A 21,500-nucleotide genomic window follows, 5' to 3' on the forward strand; every position below is an offset into this window, starting at 1 on the left:
ATCCTCTGCTCCTCCATCACGGTCTGGTACGCTGCAGCCACAGCCAAGGACAAGGCCAGGCTGCAGCGCATCATCCACTCTGCTGAGAAGGTGATTGGCTGCAATCTGTCGTCCCTCCAGGACTTGTTCGCTTCAAGGACCCTGAAGCGAGCAAGAAAGATTGTAGCCGACCCCACTCACCCTGGACACAAACTGTTCGTGCCCCTCCCATCTGGCAGGAGGCTGAGGTCCATCAGGACCAAGACCTCCCGACACATGTACAGCTTCTTCCCTTCCGCAGTCGGGCTCATTAACAGAGCCCGGGACCCACACTGACTGTCATCCCCAGGAAAAATTCCTACCGGTCACTCCCCTGCATCCCTTCGATCCGTATTTCACTCGACACTTTTACACTACACATCTTACTTGTTTATAGTTCTGTTATCTGTTATCTGTTCGTTGTTTACAGTCCTGTTATCGGTTCGTTTGTGCACTTTATTTTATATTTTATTTTATATTTCACTTTATTTTATATTTCATCCTTATTCTGTTTCACTTTATTTTATATCTTACTTTATTTTATATCCCAATATTAATATTATTTTGTTTCTACTTGCACTGATTGTTGTTGTTGTTGTTGTTGATTGTTAAATGTTAAGCACCTTCCCGTCATGTCAAATTCCTTGTATGTTCAACATACCATGGCAATAAACGGTTCTGATTCTGATTCTGATTCTGATTCAATAGCTCAACGTTGTGTCAACATTTTAAAGTTGAAATGGTGTCTGTAGCTGAAAGTATGAGGAGCTTTTCCCAGCTTTTCTAGCAATGTCTTCAGATCTTCTTCTTTGGGTAATACAGTTGAGCAACCAATTCCTCCAGCAAAGTCTTGCAATTTCAGCTGTCAACATTTACATGCATTTTCTGTAGGAAATACGTTTAGCAGCATACTTTTAACTACAGGTATCATTCAACGGTACGTCTAGTAACAAACATCTGAGCAGAGATGGGCAAAAATACATCAAAATGTATTTTGATACAAAATACAAAATACCCCCAAATAAATGATTACAACAAAATACAAAATACAATATACTGGTGCCAGAAAATGTAACAAAATACATGTATTTTGTATTTAAAATATAGGAAATACTTTTTTCTGGATTTTCCGTTTTCTCACAATGTGGTATAGCAGAGCATTCAGGTTTATATAATGTACACAAAGCTCTGGTGAACCCCACAAACAGGAAGAACAGTCACAGAATGTCAGTGTAACTTAGCAAAGCTATTGAAAGACAACAACTTGATTATGTATATATATATTTTTATTAATGACTTAACAGCCCATAAACTTTGGCTTTGTATCAACAAGAACATATTTATCACATATGACATACAAGCTCCCTATCTCCCTCTTCCTATAGCTAGCTACTCGACTGATAAGCTAACTTGCTAAACACTGGCTATGCACTAGCCTAGACCACATGCTAGCGTCATTAGCATGTTAGCATCGATCGCTAGCTTGATATTATAACCATCACCATGCATATACAATAGGCTATGTAGCCAGACCCAGACATAAGTTATACATCAAGCTAGTTGACATCTGTCACACTCAGATACAATATTTAACTTGACAGACAATCCGTTGAACTTGAAGATCTGAAGACTGAACTCAGTGAACTGTTTTTTGATTCGTGGAGAAAGTATTTTGAGTATTTTAAATACAAAATTACTCCACTCTGAAGTATTTTGTTACAAATTACGTTCGACTTTTAATCGGCCCTATCAAATACAAATTACAAAATACTCAAAAGTATTTGAAATACGTATTTCAAATACAAGTAATAGAAATACTGCCCATCTCTGCATCTGAGTCATGTTTCAGTCAACCTGCTGTGGTTAGATTGGTATGCAACAGATGTGTCTTGGGCTGGACATGTTGGATCTCATTGTTTCCAGTGTATAATAGTTGACAGTTGTATGGAGGGACTTGTTTTCACGGGAAAACTGTAAGAAAAAAGAATGTGAGTGAACCAATACGTTTAAGATATCATTTGAACAATGATCAGTGCAACTAAAGCTTCCTGAAGCAAAGATAAGGAGTGGCTTGTATAAAACTCAGTCCTACACTTTGACCAATCAGTCTGAATATTCTTGTGAAAAGAGCTGGAGAGGCTTTTCATTAAGAAGCTAGTCAAAGTGTTGTTCTTCAGTGCTGACTGCAGCAACTCCTCAGTGACGTATAATAACAATCCAAATCTGTCTACCCACAATGCCCCACTTCACGCACTGCAGGCAGCATCAGTAATTCAATTCCATTAAATGGATTTTGTATAGCCCAAAATCACAAATTTGCTTTACAATCTGTACACATACTACATCCTCTGTCCCAGGACCTAAGACATGCTTGTAATCACAGCTGGTCATGATTGACTCTCTGAATGACTACCCATGATTCATTGAACCAGTGCGTCAAGATTTTTCAAAGATTGAAGGAGAGATTCTAAACGATATTGACAATATCATAATGGGTGGGATATTATTTAACTAAATCTATGATATACAACTAAATTATTCTATTTGCAGATGTGGTGGAAACGCACTGACATGCAAGTATGACTCCATAATTACATTAGCAGACTTACAATTCAGATTCTTTCACATTCATACACGTAGGCAGAGCTACGGGAGACATTTTGGGGTTAAGTGTCTTGCTCTTAGTCAAGGACACATCAACATTTGAGTAGCGGAGTCAGAGCCGGGGATCGAATCGCCGATCCTCTGATTGAAGGAGGGCCCTGCTCTCCACTGAGCCAGTCGTCCATGATGCTCTTAGTTGGAAGGATTCAACTTTTTCATCAATTTCTGGAGCTTTCTTAAATAAAATGGGAGCTGAGACCAAGCCTGATCACTTCAGAATATTTATGAATGCTTATTTTTTTATATTCATATAATAAATCCAAAACAAAATAATTCAGAATTTTGTAACAGTCGAGACCAAAATGTTCCTGTTAGCGACTCCACACGGTGAGATAATGTGTACTTTCATTCAATAACTAAATACACTCCTGTATCTGTACCTTTTATGCAAAGTTATTCATCTCATGGCGAAGAGAAATTAGCACAATAGAATATAAAAAAAATAAATACACAGGTTAACAAAACAAGATATTTCCAACAAGTTCTCTTTATTGTTATTTTTCATATAAAAAACAAGTCCACTATAAAAGGTAAAGCCATTTTACAAAAGAAGAGAACAAGAAGCGACGGTACACACGTTAACAGAATTATCTGGAGTACGTTCAAGTTGAAAATCAGCACTTTAAAAGACACCATCGGTTCTCGTCAGCTTGGATTTTTCTTTGTCTGCTGCTCACAAACGCTCCCAGTAAAACAGAGGTTCCAGTCTGCACGGTGCAAACAGTAGTAACAACAGGAACAATGAGTCCCTCATGCACAGGGTACAGTATGAACTACCTATGTTTTAGCATGCAGATGAACACTGGTGCACATAACTGATCACAATTGGTAAGTAAGATCAGAACCAGAGTCTACATGCGAAAATCAAACCAACTCTCTAAATTGGCTGCAAACACTTGACAGCTTTGAGCCACTGCTGCTGTCTGAGCACACAGTAACATCACCAGGGTTTATAGTTTGTTTTTACCCGACTGATATAAGCCAGAGTAGCCAAAACACTTCAATGTGGCTCACTCACATGTTTTAAAGGCCGTATGTGTACGATTTACTGGCTTAAATTACTGCGTCTTTCAAATGATTCTGCTAGCATGACAGTTTTTGTTTCTTGGCAAGTCACACCATCCCAAGGAGAATTGGGACTTTTTTTCATCCTCTTGGGTTCTCCCACCACACATGGGGGAATTTGGTACTATATCTGAGGGATCGTCCACCGACAAAGGTTTGCTTTGCAAGGCCAGTATGAATTGAATAGTCTATAAAATAATACAAATAGGGGAAAAAAGGCCCATCACAATTTCAAATGTTTGTCTGACAGCACAATGAAACCCAAAGATATTCATCTTACAATGATATTCAACGAGGTAATGTGAAAAATGACTCAAATGATTTATCAAAACATGTCATGAAACATTTACAAGTGGTCCCAACCGATGGTCACGTGGAACATCAAAATGAATGGTTTTTCCCAACAGACACTTTTTTTAAATTTACATTTAGCCCCTTCATACGTTTTGAGCAGACAACTCAAAAAAAGTGTCTAAATGCATCATAGAAGCATTCAAGACAGATTTAAATCGGATTGCTTGAACCATCTCCAGAGGAGATTTCAGTTTAAAATGTGTAGATCAATCTGTGGATATGTGGGTATATCCACTCACTGTCTGATTATTTACATATATCCAGGTCTGTCTCCGCCGTCCTCCTGAGTTACACTACAAGTTGTTCTCTCTCTCATTAAAGCAACAAAACACACAATAACATACAGAATGTGTGTGGGCGGGACAGCATTTATTTGTATGGGTGAGATAGAGCAATAAAAACTTCTGCCTCATAGTTTATAAATGAGATTCATTCATATGTTTGTTAGCTTATGAATAACTGATAACTAAAGCTAGCTACTGTTGTAACCAGACTGCTAAGGTGCAGAAGTTATTCTTTTTCTGGCATCATAGCAGTTACCAAAGTTTCTTCAAGATAAGATGTTTGAAATTACACGTGTAAATGGGATCTTTGACTCGTCATGGCTGGAAAAGCACAGACGTCATTAATCTTACTCTCCACTTCATTCTATGCAGCTTAATAAGTCAGTATGGACACAGAGCCGACATTAATGTTATTAATTCTACCTATGCTTCTCCTTTCTGCTGTGAAAAACACCCATAGTGCAGTACTAGATGTCAATTAGAACAGGATCTGAATTAGACTGCTCAATCGTAGATCATTTTGTCATTTCAGCTGGAATGTTGGTAGACAGAGAACATGACAGACCTCTGTGACAGATGTGATAAAGGTCTGAAGTACTTGAAATGACTGTTGAAAGTTTCGCTGATGTTATACAAACGCTGTCCATATCGTATTCATACAGATATATCAAACTCAGTCACTGTAATGCCAAGTGTGCTGACTTGACACGTGTAGTGTGAATATTGCGTGTGACAGTGACTTGTGTAAACCTCCTTCAATGACAAACACTGATGTTGGGTGAGATTTGAACTGTTGCTATGACTGAAACATGATGAGGGTCGACTGTGTGGAGGAATGCCTGGATGTGTGTGTTGTGTTCAGTCAGTGAGGGGTCCATGGAGACGGACCACCCGTCTGTGAGTGCAGTGCAGGATGGGATGACCTGGTGTGTGTGTGTGTGTGTGTGTGTGTGTGTGTGTGTGTGTGTGTGTGTGTGTGTGTGTGTGTGTGTGTGTGTGTGTGTGTGTGTGTGTAACTCTGTGAGTATTTACTTGATTATTTCAGAGTAACAGGAGTCTCCTGAAGACACATCTGTGTCTCCGTCTGTCTGATGCAGCTTCATGTCTCTTTCTACCAGGAGGGAGCGGTGTTGGCCAGTCGTCTCATACGCCTAGAAAAACACATTTTGCTCACGTTATTTCAAGAATTCTGCAAAAAGGAATGATCTCAGCATCTGGATTATGGTTTTCTCCTTAGACAAGACTAATATTATATACAGCAGAGGTTCCCAAACTTTTTAGGCCACACACCCCCTTCTACATCCCGACCGGGTTCATGCACCCCCAATCTCCCACACCTTAAAATAAAAAAAGCAACAGAGCCTATTTATAGCCGCATAAAAATCGGACCAATGAGAGAACAGTTTGGCCCGTGGCGTTTGTTTACCAGATTTAGTCCGCTGTTAAATGTTGCCGTGTGAACACAAACCGAACGAGACAACTGCAACATTGTATCATATTAATCAAAGCAAACGAACTACAGGTGTGAAAACGCCCTGAAGCACAAACAAAGTTTAAATACAATTCAGTTACACAAGGCGTCACTTTTAAAGAGCAGTAAGGATGGCGAGGACACGCGCACAGGCTCAGAGGCAGATTGCATCACATTTCATTTACGATGAACCAAACATAGCGGCTACATTGGCAGCTGGCCAGCACACGTCTTCTGTGATTGTGTGAGGTAGCCCCTTTCTTCTATTCTGTAACTGAGCAGATATGAAGCCCGTAGTGCGTTTTTTGGAGACCCAACACATGAATGAGACTGCAGTTGTGTTTGGCTGTTTTGTAACTCCTCCAATTTCCATATAAAAGTGTAAGGGGCTTTTGACTTGCACTGGCATGCTTGGTGTTCAGGTGGTGACGTAGATAAGAGGTCTTCAGACAGCTGTTAGCCAGAACCTCACTGCACACCACGCACTGTGGCTTTGGGCAATCATTGCCAATCCAAGTGAAGCCAGACCAGATCATTCTCATCATATTTCCTCTTTTTCTTCCAGTCTGATGCTCACTCTCGTTTCCTCTTTTTTCACCTTGACTCCGCGATGGGCCGATGTGCTCCCGATGTGTCTGTGCTATCCCTTCCTCCTCTTCGGTCTCCTCCGTCTCTCCGTTTCTCTCGCCTCTGATTCCTCCCTCTCTCTCTGTCCCTGTCCTCTTTTATGACTGATAGCTTCAGATGTCCACAGACAGTTTTCCTCGATTTCAGCCATTTGCATGAATGTTGCTGAATGAATGAAGTTAGCTGTTAGCTGACGTTAGCTGCACAAGCTAGGCAAGCTAGTGTGTAGGCTACATAAAAGACAGTCTGGCGGCAGGAGCTGAAGTGCATTTATTTATTAAATTGTAAGTTTTTAATTTTAAATCTTACAAAGGGAATTTTTATAATTCATGTTTTTATTTTGTGAAAAATCCCACTTACATTTTTTAAAATTATATTTAATATTAATTATTACACCATTACATGTTTCCTCTCACGCACCCCCTAGAGGCAGCTTGCGCGCACCACACTTTGGGAATCCCTGATATGGAGGAACTACACAAAAGGGACTAAATAAATAAACATGCAAAAATAGATTTTTTGAAAACGGTGCGTGTTCCCTCTAGGTTCACCATGAAAAGCAGAGCCTCCATCTTAATCCAATGGATTAATAGAAATATTAATGTGAGTGGATGCAGAATATTATGTCTTTATGAACACAGCAGCAGTAGTGAAGGAGCCTGAGTTGAGGAAAAGAGTCAATAATTAAAACTACTACGTTTTATTCAGCGGAGTCCACCCAATCAATAACCAGACTTGACTTTCATTAAAAGAAGTGCAAAAAATTTGCTATATATTATAAATAACTTTCATAAATGTATTTACTCAGCAGTAACCTGATGGGAACAAAATGCAGCAGGAAGCAGTCATAGATCAGAGAAAGACTTTCTGCGAGATCACAACGCCTGATTACCAACGATCAGGCTGACAGAAGACTGGTGGAATTCTTGGCAGGTCAGACATGTTGTTTGGCTGTCTTCAGTTTGAGAAGTTCAACCGGACAGTTTCACATAACATAAGTCAAACACTGTGAATAACCCTTAACGGTTTTTTAATACGTACATATGATCCGTCATTGTACATAATCATCCAGTCCATCTATAACCATTCAGTATTTATTTATTTGCACTATTTCTATTTTTCACAACCTACAGAAAATTTGACTTGAATATAGACATTTTTTTCCTCTTATTTTATTGATGTAATTTGTACTTTTTATATAGATTTAAATATACACCTATTTTTTTCACTACTTGTGAACATTACATTCCCGTTTATTCTGTATCTTTGTCCCTCGCTCTTATTTCTGTTTCTGTGCAGGCATACCAGACCAAGCCAAGTCAGCTGATTCAAGTCCAGCCGGCTACTTTATTATAGGAATTTTTGATGGCTTCAAAGGATGATGATAACTTGCATCCATCCTGCCCACACATACTTTATATGACAGTGTTTCCCCTACCATTGGGGGGCGCCCGAGTTCTGCCCCGAAGCGCACACACACACGCACACACACAGACAAGTGCGCGCAAACACAGGTGAGCACACTCCCACCAGCGGACAGAGAGCGAGCTTTGGAAAATATGTTGCGTCAACCACCTGAAAAGCAGACAAGAATATCTGCGTGGTGGAGATGGGAAAACTCGCTCTCCTGCTAAGTACAGGAAAGAGCCCAAGTGCTGCACGCCCCAATAATGTACCCCCTTTAAAATGTTTTTAGGTAGGTAGTTGTTGGTTGTTGCCACAGTTGACAATATATGGCAGTTAAGGATTGCATTTTTTTAATTATTATTATTATCGTGTAATTATTTGAGTAATTATGTATGTCTGTTATTCTTTAAATTAATATTTTCAAACTATCAATTCTGCTCCATAGACTGTCATCAATGGTTTCAGATTTTGGCAGTGGCGGGCCGTCAGGGCCTGCAAAGCCTTCTCTGCTGGCCTAAACAGAATCACAAAGTTATAGCTATTTTATAATTTAATATTTTTTCTTAAATACATTTCATTTTTTCTTATATGTATTATAATTTATAAAAATATTTTTCCCATTATCTTATTTTCTCATTGCACAGCTACTGTGCTCCTCAGTTGCTCTGCTTCCAGTGCAGCTTGTTTTAAGTAGAGCTTTGATCCAATCAGATTTCACCTCTGTGTCTCTAGGTAGAAGAGAGGCCCAGGCCTGCAGACTCACCCAGTGCTGCCATGTGCAGTTTAAATTGAATGGGGACGATATTGTTGATTCAACCAATCAGATCTTTAGTTTGGGATTCATGGCCGCACCAGAGCAGTTTGCAGGCCTAGTTACGTCAGCTCAGAGTCCGGATGCCTCTCTGCCAGCAAGGTGCAGAGTGTGCTGTGATTGGTCAGTGGGCGGGCACGTGACTATGTGCCCGCGAAACATGATTGCTAGCAGAGCTTTGTAGCAGACAGAGTTCAAGTGGAAATATTTGAAAGACATTTTACCTAGCTTTGTTTTTTTAATATGAAATGGCGGAAGGAGGAGAAACGGATTTAGTGGAGGAGTTACTGGGAACGCTTTTCTCAAGAAGGACATTTCTGAACAAACTGGACAGTAAGAAACGACCCCACAGCTAGCAGCCCTGACCAGCCAGGAAAAGGATTTGTATGCAGCGTCAGAAGCGTTGCACATGTTATGGCTGTGAATGTGTTTCATTTTATCTGAGCATCGGTACTTTTGGAGAGACTCGAGTGGATCTACAACTCACAACCGCGGTCTGCCCTTCGCCGGTCCACGGCCGAAGACGACCACCGAACGCGGTCGGAGGCGACCACCGAACTGCGGCGGAAAACGGACAAGCGACCAGCGGCGGATCCGGTTGGACTTCTTACTGGAACTGATGTACTGGGATTAAACTCTTTGTCAGCATAGACAGCATTTGGTAAGTGAACTTCGTTTGTTTACCTCTACTGTTCATTTGTCTATCGTGGCGTTTTTATGAATAGTATTTGAATGGCTCGTGCTCGTGTGGTGGAATGCGTGGATCCGCTGCAGGTCTGCTGGATTGATTTGTTGCTTTGTTGTCATATGAATATGTGCGACTGCTCTTGTGAGTTTGTCATTGTGTTACATTGATTTGGACTATATTGTCCGTTAATGACACAGCGTCCTGTCATGCTCGTATTCATGTATCTGCACATTTTATTTCATTTGTCAAATGTTGCAGTGTTATGTGAATATGCGGCTTTTACACGAAACAAATAATAACCCGTAGCTGTGACGTCATAATGAGGTTATTAGAAGTGGAGAACAGCACTGAAGGCCCAGGTATAAAATCCACGGCCCGCCACTGGATTTTGGTAATGTTCAGGCTGCTTTAGTGGATTCAGAGCTGGTTCCTGGTTGAACGTTGTGGAATAGTGATACTCGTTACCCGGAGAGGTTGGAAGTAGATATACGTTTTTAAACGTTAGGTTTCAACATACAAACCTGTGAAGCTAACAGATGATGTGGTGGTTCACTGCGTGTGTGGAGCTTAACAGCAACCAAAATCACTTTTGTTGGTATTGTTTTACCACAGAGATCTCAGGGTTTGTGAACTCAGTTTGTTAAACCAACTAAATTAACTTGCACCTTGCAAATTAGTCATTGCTTATTTGTTTCAATACTATGCTATGCACATTTTTCTGACCATCCAAATGACATCTAATTTACATTGGAGTGTTCTTGTACTAGACCTTCTGTTTACTGAAGAACATCCTTCTTCAAGCAGCCAGCAATATACGGCGGTCAAATGTAATTTAAGCAACAGCTCTTGAAACAACAAACCTTGTGTAGCAATAGGTACAATGGAGTAGATATACATTTATTGAATGAACCTAAGTATTCTATCTGTATCCGACTGTCTCACCGTGTGTTCCTGTCTTGGTCTCGGATCTTCTTCTCCATTTCGGCATCTGTGAGGGTCTCCAACAGGGGGCACCACTGGTCTGCATCACCTGTGTTGCGGATGGCAATCTCTACTGTCGGGAGTGGGTTCTCACTGTAAGCACATTACAAGCATGGCAGTACTGAATCAGTCCAACATGATACACCAAAGTACATCAGCTCATAATGGGTATAGAAAATAAGGAATAAGACTATATGTCCTCCAACGTCAATGAAAGTTTGTAGTATAATTTGAAGTCAAACCTCTTCAATACATTCTATGTCTACCTTAATCATAGTGTTTAGACCACTGCCCCCATTGATTCTACCGACGCTGTTGCAGTGAGTGGCTGAGTTACCTGAAGGCGTAGGTCCTCTGGTGCCAGCTGAGCTGACCGCGAATGCTGTAGGCGATAGTGGTGACAAACTCTCCGCCCAGACCGAGCTCAGAGCACAGCTTCAGTGCAAATGACTCCGGCGAGTTCTCTCTCTCTGACATGTCCCACTCAAACTGGTCCACCAGAGAAATGTTCCCCACATGGATGTTCAGCTGAGGAATGGAGAAAAACAAATACTACATGGTTTTTACCAACTTAATCCTGTTAGCAATATGTCTTTCAAATTACAGTGGATTCAAATCTGCCTCAACCCAGACGATCTTCCATTCTCTGGATCATCATCATCATCCTCTGTCTCTGCATCTCTTCTCCCTTCTCTCAGTTCAATCGGACTCTGACGTTAAAAGTCTTTATTTGGCTAATTCAACAAATCAAACACTAGCTAAATACGTATATCACAGTAAATTAGATTTATGTTAAATTGGATAAAAAATGTTAAACCTACTTCAATAATAATTGGGGTAGGAGGGTGGCAGTAATATTTGATTAATTGGGGTTCACAGTGAAATTGAATTCTATGGTCTATGATTTTGCGTCGGAGTGACTGACTGAGAACAGACATCTTCAATACTGTAAAACAAGAGGAAAAAACTAAAAGAACTACGCCAACCAATTTAAAAAACAATAACAGTCTAATCTTCAAAACAGATTTTTTTTTTTACTATATTTATCCCGGCAAGGGGGAAATTTGTCTCTGCATTTGACCCATCCCTGTATACAGGGAGCCGAAGGGGTTCAGTGTCTTGCTCAGGGACACTTCGACACATGACATGACACGTCCCAGCCAAGGAATCGAACCGTCGACCTTGCCAGACAACCCTCTTAACCCAGTGAGCCACAGTCGCCCCCAACAGGTGTGCTGGTTGCTATGAAAACGAAGTGGTTATTGACTCACTTCATATCTGCCTTCAGCTAATCTAAATGACACATTTTCAGATATACATAGATTTTCTCACTTTAGCAGAGAGCTTGATTCGCTCACTTTTATTGACCTTTTCCATCACAGTTGTCCCAAGACATGACATATACAGGTGCAATTAAAATGTAAACTGGTTAATAAACTGTACTTGTATTTCTCTTTTCTATTCTTCCGACCACTCAAAGCTCTTTAACACTACATGTCATCATTCACCCATTCACACCCATTCATACACTGATGGAGGAGCTACCATGCAGGCTACCCATCAGAGCTATCTGATCATCATCATTCATCAGTGGTGGGCCGTCAGTGCCAGCAAAGCCTTCTCTGCTGGCCTAAACAGAATCACAAAGTTATAGCTATTTCATAATTTAATAATTTTTCACAAATACACTACATGTATAATTTTTTTCCCATAAGCTTATTTTCTCATTGCACAGCTCCCGTCTTCCTCTGTTGCTCTGTTTCCAGCACAGCTTGTTTTAAAGAGAGCTTTTATCCAATCAGATTCAGCCTCTATGTCTCTAGGTAAGAAGAGAGGCCCGAGGTCCTCTAGGTAGACTTTGCAGATTAAAGTAAATGGGGACGATATTGTTGATTGTCATAGTCTTCAACCAATCAGATCTTTAGTTTGACATGTTGGGCGTATTCTTTGACGTGCCAGTAGCACCGAGGTAGCCTGCTAAGTACGTCAGCATTAACGTGCGCCGTGATTGGTCAGTGGGCCAGCGTGACTTTTGTCAAACAGAAAGCTAGCTAGCAGATCTTAGTATTTAGTAAGATTACTTATGTAAGAGAAGTTATGACATTTTTAGCATTTTGCTTGGTGTAGATTCTTTTTTTTTTACCTAGCACTTATTACCTTAACACTCAATGGCTGAAGGAGGAGAAACGGATTCCTGGCGAAGGACATTTCCAGAAAAACTGGACATCGTATTGCAGTGTAATTATTAGGCTTCCATGTTATTTTCTCCACATTTGAAAGGTCTTCATGTTCATATAGTGTTACTATTGTTCATGTATTGGAATGTTCCTTCTCTCCTTAAAGTCAATGAAAAGAAAATGACCTAACAAACCCTGGTCTAGTATGTTCCTGCAAAGCCACCTGCTATTTCCTGAGGAATTGTTGTTCCTTTGGTTCAGCACGCACCTTGATGATAACTCTCTGGTCTGACTGCTCTTCCAGTATGCTGTCAGTCGGGTAGGACTCAATCTGCTGACGAATGGCTGAGGCAATGGCGGGGACGAAGGCCAGAGGATTTAGGTCCAGGTCATCACATAAAATCTCTGCAAACATCTCTGGGGTCATCAGTTTCTCTGAAGAGGGACGGATTGGGAGGGTTAGAGAAAATTCTAAAATTAGACAGTAACAGTATTGTCTACTGTAACAGTAGACAATACTGTATGCTTTGGATGTTGGTAAGCTAGTTGACGTATGTATTAACCATTCATGTTCCACGTGAAGGCATCTCGCAGTTTCTGTCCGTCAATCTCCATGTCTAGACGAATGGGAACCAGCGCCTCTACCTGGGCTGCGTTCTCATGGATCACTGCAGGGTCGTGGTCATCAAAGCTGAGCAAGACACAAGACACAGAAAACCTCAATGTTGCATTATTATTGTGTATCCGAGGAATTATAAATTGTCTTCAAAAAAAGATGCACTGTGTAAGATCTGGCGAGGCTCAACTTGCAGCAGCGCAAATCTCCTGAATGGAGATCCCTCTGAAAAGGGCCCATGAGGTAGAAAGACCCCGGGTAGAATGAGCACGCAGCCATTCTGGTGGCTGTAACCCCTTAGAGCTATAGGCTAAAGCAATAGCCCCCACAATCCAGTGAGAGAGCTGCTACTTTGAGACTGGCTTCCCCAAGTGGTTCTTTGCCCAAAACACAAAGAGCTGGTCACTTTTCCTACAGCCTTTGGTTCTGTCAATGTAGATGAGTAAAGCACGCACCGGACACAACATATGTAACCGCTGATGCTCCTCTAAGGAGAATGGCGGAGGATAGAAGGACACCAGATCAATTGGGGAGTATGACCCTAACACCTTAGGTATAAAGGCAGGGTTAGGATGTAAAGTCACCCTTACATTCCCCAAAGAGAACTTTGTACACGCTTGGTGTACTGAAAGAGCATGAATACGGCCGAAGACGGACGACCGACCGACCGACCGGCCGAAGACGGACGACGACGGACGACCAACCGGAGGCCGAAGACGACCGGCGAAATACAACTGGGGAGGCTCAACTGTTATCACTGGCGTCCATGAATCGAGAAGGACTTCTTACTGGAACTGAAACGATGTACTGGGATTAAACTCTTTGTCAACAAAGAAAGGAGGATAGACAGCATTTGGTAAGTGATGTTTGTTTGTTTACCTCTAAAGTTACTACTGTTCATTTGTCAATCGTGGCGTTTTTAAGAATAGTATTTGAATGGCTCGTGCTCGTGTGGTGGAATGCGTGGATCCGCTGCAGGTCTGCTGGATTGATTTGTCATACTTTGTTGTTTATATATATATAAACGCTATATATGCGACTGCTCTTGTGAGTTTGTCATTGTGTTAATTACATTGATTTGGACTATATTGTCCGTTAATGACGCAGCGTCCCGTCATGCTGGTATTCATGTATCTGCACTCTGCATTTCGTGTTTTGTATGCTAGGTGTTGAGCTTCATGTAACATTTTATTCCACTTGTAAAATGTTGCAGTGTTATGTGAAAATGCGGCTTTTACACAAAACAAATAATAACCCGTAGCTGTGACGTCATAATGAGGTTATTAGAAGTGTAGTAGAACAGCACTGAAGGCCCAGGTATAAAATCCATGGCCCGCCACTGAGAAGAACAGATGTACACTTTGCCTAATATGTAGCTTGACAGAGTTCTCCATGTGTGCCCTGGTGTTCTCATGTGTCCTTACCTCCTCATCCCTCACTCCCTAACTGTCCGTTGTTTTAAAAAGCTAAATAAGTTGTTAGCATGACTGCATCCAGCTAGCCAAACCTGTCTGGTACAGCTAGTAGAGAAGCTTCATGTCCTGCTTCTCTTACCCGCTAGTCTGCTGTCTGATTGTGAGGTCAGGCTGATCTGGGATCAGCTCTTTGGCCTGAAATTTCTCCTCAAAGTTCTCCTTTCAAACGGGTCTTGGAGGAGCAGCGCTCGCGCTCGCCTGTAGAGACTTCTTCTGACGAGAACACGCAGCTTGGGGCCAAACGACTTTGGCCCCGAGCTGAATCTATTTGAGGACGCTGATTGGCTAAATTGTATGTCACTCATTTATATCTTTAATCAGCAATTGGCTAAACTGCTTCATAGCCACGCCTTCTGTGGGCCATGTCTCAACGGCCCCAGCGCTGCTGAGATGTGCAGACAGGCAGAGAGGACGAGCAGGAAAAGCATATTTTGCGCAGATATCATATTTTACAAATATTACTGGTTACATTCCATATTTCAAAAACACAAATATTGACAATTTGTATAATTTATTATTATTATTATTATTATTTATTTTTTGTGGCTCAAGGAGGGGCGCTCAAGGCCCTCTATTGGCCAGCCGCCACTGTGCACCTGTAGTTGTAAAGCTTTCTTACCACAGAGGGAAGGTCCTTTTCTTGTCGCGGCCCATTCGGTTGCGGTTGATGGTGGTGGAGCAAGGCACAGCATCGAGATGGTGAGAGCTGTTGGGCAGCGTGGGGACCCACTGACTGCTCCTCTTTGCTTTCTGCTCCCTTATAGAAAGGGGAAAAAAACAAGGTTGACACAGGTTGACAAGAAATTAAGTATTGTAATTGACGGACTCACAAGAAACAGTTTAAGATATCCTGACTTTTCTGACTGGCTCAGGCTTTCTGTTATCAATTTGTAGTTTCCAAGCCCACGCTGAGATAACCCTGATGATGACATCGCCATGAATTCATCAGGATTATTTTCTGAGGTTTCTTAATACTCCCTTCATTTGTAAAATTGGTTAACTGTTATCTAACTATGGTACAACTAATTTTAGTGCTGTGAAAAGTATTTGGGGCCCACATCTGATCCTTCATGTTCTGACACCAAGGTGCATCTTGAATCACATTCTTTTTGGGACAATGAAAACAAAATGAAAATGTAAAAACAACAACAAGAACACAACAAATGCTAAATGAGCCATCATCTCATTGAAGTTACCTGAGGTAAGCCGGGGGCTCTGTGCTGATGGACACTGCCTTGTATTTCTCATCATTACCCTCGAAGATCTCTTCACATTCTGATGCCTTCAGCAGCGTAACACTAGTGGCTACAGATGGACAATGGCCAAGACAGAAACACAGATGCATGTTAACTTTTACTCACATCTTAACTGCTGAATATTACATGCATTGTGGATATAATTGCTAAGGATGTCTAACTGATGCAGTTGCTATCATGGTCATAATGTTTTGGGTGGGTTAAACATGGTAGCTATCTGGCCACGTTAAATCTAGTATCCCCACCTCCTGTATGCTGGACAGTTTTCCCTGTGTGATGTTTTATCAAACACCAGTATAAGGAGCCAGAGCGGATGTCATAACAGTGCCTCCCTCGCCACACTGTTTGTATATTAACCAAACTTAAATCACTGACACTACGAGTAAATCACCTGCATTCAGAACCTTAGTCAAGTATGTTATTATCAGCTAAATATGACTTTAAGTACTGAAATTAAAAGTACCCATACAGTAAAATGTTCCATGTCAGTGTGAATTATATCTGATGTTTTAGGATATACAGTATATTATTGCTGCATCAACGTGTATGCTGCATGTTTTTAACTAATTTATATACTGTTGGTTAGTTTAATCTACAGCAACGCATCATATTCTATAAGATCATCTAACTTTTGCAGCGCCAGTACAGCACAGTACAATATGTACCTCTGAGATTTAGTACAGTAAAAAGTACATTATGTACCTCTGAGATGTAGTGGAGTAAAAAGTACAACATGTACCTCTGAGGTGTAGTGGAGTAAAAAGTACAACATGTACCTCTGAGGTGTAATGGAGTAAAAAGTACAACATGTACCTCTGAGGTGTAATGGAGTAAAAAGTACAACATGTACCTCTGAGGTGTAGTGGAGTAAAAAGTACAACATGTACCTCTGAGGTGTAGTGGAGTAAAAAGTACAACATGTACCTCTGAGGTGTAATGGAGTAAAAAGTACAACATGTACCTCTGAGATGTAGTGGAGTGTTTAATGGCGGATTGAAAACCACCTGTTTAGCGCCACCTAGCATCTGTGTCTGGAGTGATATTCGGCCAATCCAACGACGAGGATTGTAACCAATTCAATTTGGTGATACAATGGCGACTCGGTCTGCCCACTTAGTGTCAAAAAGAAAACCACGAGCGACAGAGCAGTGATAGAAGTGGTGCACCAGGAGGCACTCCTTGCTCTCAGCATGGTTTTGTCCTTGCAGGCTTTAAGTTAGCTCGCACTTCTGCTGCGTGAGCTGCTGTTCGAGTTGCACGGACCTCTACGGATGCGCGCAGATCTCCTTCATGCTCACGGACTTTGACATTGATTTGCCTTCATCCTGCTGCAGTCTCCAAATGTTCTCCAGCCTACAAACTAGTTTTACTTGTTCAAGGTGAGCAGGAGGATTTTCCAGTTCTGTTGTTTCTCCATCATCACCGAATTTGACAGTCGACACATTTTCAATAAATTCTTTACAATAAAAGTCCCCTGTCCTTTCTGTATTCAAAAGCTTTTGTTTTGATGGGTTTTCATGAGCAGTAACTTAACAGGACTCAGACAGCAGGGGTCAGCCAGCTGTTCCTCTCTCCCCTTTGCTCTCCTCGGGAGAGGAACTGTGTGGGGGAGTTGATGGAGACTTTTGATAAGTTGTCCAGACTGTGTCCACACGCTGTCCACACGTCACTGAGATCTGAACTCAGTGAGCCAAGATGAGATGTGGGAGCGTGCAGACTGGGCAGCTAATGCATGCTGGCATGGTCGGATGACAGAAGTCCTGCTGGAAAGACAAGTGTAACCACGACCTACGTTGACAAGTCACTAGTCTGACTGGTCACTCGTTCAAATATTTTGTTAAAATTGTTTATAGCTGCAATTCTTCAATATAAACCTTATAAACAACCTATGGACATTACGGACGAGTAATCCCAAATGACTTTATTTTTGTCCAGAGGTGAAAAAACAAACAAAGACACACCACTCACCATGTGATGATGCTACGATTTTCTTCCTCTCCTCCACCGAGGCCAGCCTCCTCCATAAAGAAGGATATCGTTTATACAGAGAGCCTCTGAACATGCGCAGGTAGTTTCCAACCTGGGGAAGAAAGGCAGATCTTTACTTTTAGTAAACCAAAATGAACTAAAGTTCTGCAGATTAAATCATTTTTAATATTTGCACACAAGGCCTCAAAATAAACTAACCATCCAGGTTTTGTGGTGCTACAAGTTTCTAAGACAAGTTTTTATTGGGGCTTTCCACCAAAAACTAAAATCCCTTTCTGACCTCACCCCATTTCTTCCCTACAGGTCGACAATATGAGAGAGTGTTATAAAGTGGTTTGATAAACCACAATAACCAACTGTTCAGGAGACAGGGGCCCTCACAGCTGGTTCATCTTGGATGACCCCCACCCCACTAAATACAGATATCTTCAAAAATAAACACATCGGTATGGTTCTGTTTATCGCTTATTTACAAATTCAATACTTTGGGTATTTAACTTTTTAATATGTTGTAGGGTAAGGGAAGTTATTCATTAACAATTACATTTTTAAAGAAATGGGTTGAAAGTGATGAAGCTTCCTCTGCCTGGTAAAGAGCTTCCCTTTAGGACAGTGATGCTCAACTGGTGGGTCGCGACCCACCAGTGGGTCATTGCCTGACATTTTATGAAGCGGATTGCCGTCTATTCACACTCCTTAACAATTCCATCACATTATCCAAACCGCTTATCCTACTCAGGGGCGCTGGAGCCGATCCCAGCTGACATTGGCCGTGAATATTGTGAAGTATTCAATTTCAACAGCTGGGATATTGTCCTTTGCAAAGAGGAACAATGTGGAGTCTGTATTTGGTCTGTTGTTGCTGAACCAATAGTGGGCACAACACAACTTGGGGATGTAAAGAAGTGGCTGACCCCTCTCGGTCGTATGTCTTCCAGTCAAGTTGCAGTTTACATCCACGTCCGTCAGGCCTCTCACAATACAAGACTTTGAAGGATTTTAATAAAAAAATGGTCGTAAGTATATGGTTTTGGAAGTTATCGCTATATTGACGTGTGTGATTCCAGTGAATAATTTCCAGTCAAAAACATGCTGTCCTCACTCCGAGACTCTTTTAACAGAGAAGTACAGAGGACTGATGGAGAGGTTTTGTCACCTGAAGCTCAACATCAGCAAAACCTACGAACTACCAGAGGGACAGGAGCACGCTGTGCTGGTCGTCATCCAGGGAGAGGAAGTGAAGGGAAAGAACTTTGGGGTACAAATCAATAAACTGGACTGGACTCACTGAAGCCCTCTTCAGGGTGGGACAGAGCAGACTGTTCTTCCTGCAGCAGACTCCTACAGGTCTTTATCATGCTGCAGTAGTCGGGGCTCTGCTCTTCGTGACCAGGTGGTTGCATCAAGACCTGAAGGTCACCAGTCTCTCAATAAGCGATTAAGGAAGGCCAGCTAGGTGATCGGCGGAGTGAGGACAAGGGACAAAATACAACCATCTTGGATAAACCTTGTAACCCTCTCTGCAACCAGACGGGCAGATTGGCAGCTCGATGCAGAGAGAAGGATAACGAACAGGATGGAAGCCTGGGAGCTGCTCTTCTTCAAGCGGAGGCCCCTTGAGGCAAAGTTTTTGATTTACGTTAGGGATGTATAAATGAAAGTGTTGATATAGAAACAAATGATTTGACTTTGCTGTTCTTGATCTGCTGTATGCCTATTGGTGTGCAAGTTAATTGAGAGAAAAAGAAAGAGCCCTTGTATGTGTTCACATACTTCTGATAGACCACGGAGTTATAGCATGTCAGTAGACGACGCTTGACATAGATGTTGCTGCAAAGAAGCTACAATCGGTAGAATGTGGACGCTTCAACCCGGCACCACATTAGATCTGTACAATCACCAATCAAGATCAGTGTCACCGATTCAGTCTCCGTGTAGAAGTCAAATATGGCCACAATCTTTCCTATTATGACATTTGTGTGAAATGTTTCCACAATGATTGTATTCATCTTTTAGTTATGGCCAAAACCCTGATATTGAGGTCACAGTGACTTTTGACCATCAAATTCAAATTCTGGGTCGAAGAATTAGGGAAATATTCCCTAATTTGCTTTGTTTTAAAATTTCTTTTAAAAGTTTGGACTAAAAGTATTGAAATTGTGAATCACCTTGTTTGTTATCCAATGATGAGAGAAGCATACAGTCCTGTTTATATTTGTAGAAGATATCTGTGTCTTTAGGCAGCGTGAGCCTCGAGGGGCCACTTTGAGGGCCCCGTCTTTCTGGCTGATCAAATCCGATTGGAACATCAAATTGAAACGAGTGACACCCTCCTGTCTGTCTTACGGGACAACACAAACATGCTAAAGATAACGCAAATATAATACTATATAAGTATCAACTCCCCTCTGACCTCGTCATGGTTTATATTCTATAAGAAGTATTTTTTGACACTGATCAACAGAGAAAAAACGATGGTTATAAAAGGTTAAATAACTGATTGCAAAGTCTTTCTCTGCTTTCAAGTAAATATTGGGAAGAGGCAGCTTTGGCAGCAGTTACAGCCTTGATTCTGTGAGCATAGGTCTCAATCAGCTGTACGAGGGTGGACATGGAGGATCTCCTCCTCAGTTGAAGTTCTCTTACAGAAGAAGCTAAACCCATCAGACCATAGACGCTCTTTGTTCCAGAGCATCTAGTTTAGTGAGACAGTGAGCATCTCAAAGCCAAGACTAAGATCACCGACTGGGTAGACCTTCTTTAATACTCACTCTTTCATGGCCCCTAGACCCGGTGTTAGCGTTCCTGCTCGTTCAAACATCCCTAGTTAGTATAATATAGTAACGTAGAGGCGTCACTACTGTAGACATATATATGGTTTAGCTTTAGAATTGGTATGTTCAAATATCAGCCGTGGATTCAGACTGAGGGAGTTCGCGCGTTACTTTATGTTGTTGTAACGTTACGTTAGTGATTAACGTTACATCAACTAACGTTATACTAGACTGGAATTACAAGTTAACGTTACTGCAAGACAGCACAAGATATTCTGTTAACTTATTTATTTGGTTGTGAATATATAAAGTATGTCTAACTTGCCGGTTGCTGGCCTTACTTTAGCCGATAACATCCCGTTCTTCGTTTTTAGGTATTTCTTTGTTTAAGAAACCATCAATGGGGGCTGGTTAGCATGCTAGCATCAACTAGCCAGAAGAATAGATAACTGAGGCTAACGTTAGGGTACCAAGCTTTCAGAGTAAATTAATAGATCGTCACATACCTCTGACCCAACCATGTAAAAGTCTCCATCTTGCTCTAATTGGAATTTAACTGGTTTCTGGCCAAACGTTTTACTAAGAGCCAATTGCATCTTCACGCAGTCATTAACCAGCTATATGAGCAGCCTTCTCTTCTCCAGATGCATTTGAGACCTAGGATAAAAATGGGAAATCAGGGTGTCCTTGACAATTGCGTTCACTTCGGTTTTCTGCATTTAAAAACACCAGCTAGGACAATGTCGACCAAAATAGATGTAGAACTGCATAAGGAGAAAGCAAAACATACTAAGACTACAACCACTGCTGGACACGTCCCGCTTTAGAACGTCTATTGATCCA

General features: G+C 41.4%; 1 protein-coding gene across 1 annotated transcript; it reads right to left on the reverse strand.

Annotated features, from left to right (window-relative positions):
- Positions 1–3,151: 3,151 nt before the first annotated feature.
- LOC306710893 (SWI/SNF-related matrix-associated actin-dependent regulator of chromatin subfamily B member 1-like) lies at positions 3,152–21,301 on the reverse strand. The gene is made up of 9 exons (XM_079179620.1): positions 21,164–21,301; positions 17,863–17,974; positions 15,835–15,943; positions 15,258–15,395; positions 13,111–13,238; positions 12,816–12,982; positions 10,708–10,898; positions 10,332–10,463; positions 3,152–5,536 (listed from the first exon to the last, which is right to left on the reverse strand). The coding sequence occupies exons 1-9, from the start codon at positions 21,251–21,253 to the stop codon at positions 5,497–5,499; spliced, it is 1,107 nt and encodes a 368-aa protein (XP_079035746.1). The 5' UTR covers positions 21,254–21,301; the 3' UTR covers positions 3,152–5,496.
- Positions 21,302–21,500: the final 199 nt, after the last annotated feature.

Source organism: Pholis gunnellus, assembly GCF_910591455.1.
Source record: "Pholis gunnellus genome assembly, chromosome: 18".
Classification (NCBI taxonomy): Eukaryota; Metazoa; Chordata; class Actinopteri; order Perciformes; family Pholidae; genus Pholis; species Pholis gunnellus.

Bases quoted from the DNA above. Each gene is read 5' to 3' on its own strand.
- LOC306710893 (XM_079179620.1), bottom strand. From the start codon at position 21,253: ATGCAATTGGCTCTTAGTAAAACGTTTGGCCAGAAACCAGTTAAATTC. The intron at 15,944-17,862 runs GTGAGTGGTGTG...GTCCATCTGTAG, and splicing joins AATCGTAGCATCATCACATG to CCACTAGTGTTACGCTGCTG. The intron at 13,239-15,257 runs GTAAGAAAGCTT...TGTCTTGCTCAG, and splicing joins AAAAGGACCTTCCCTCTGTG to CTTTGATGACCACGACCCTG.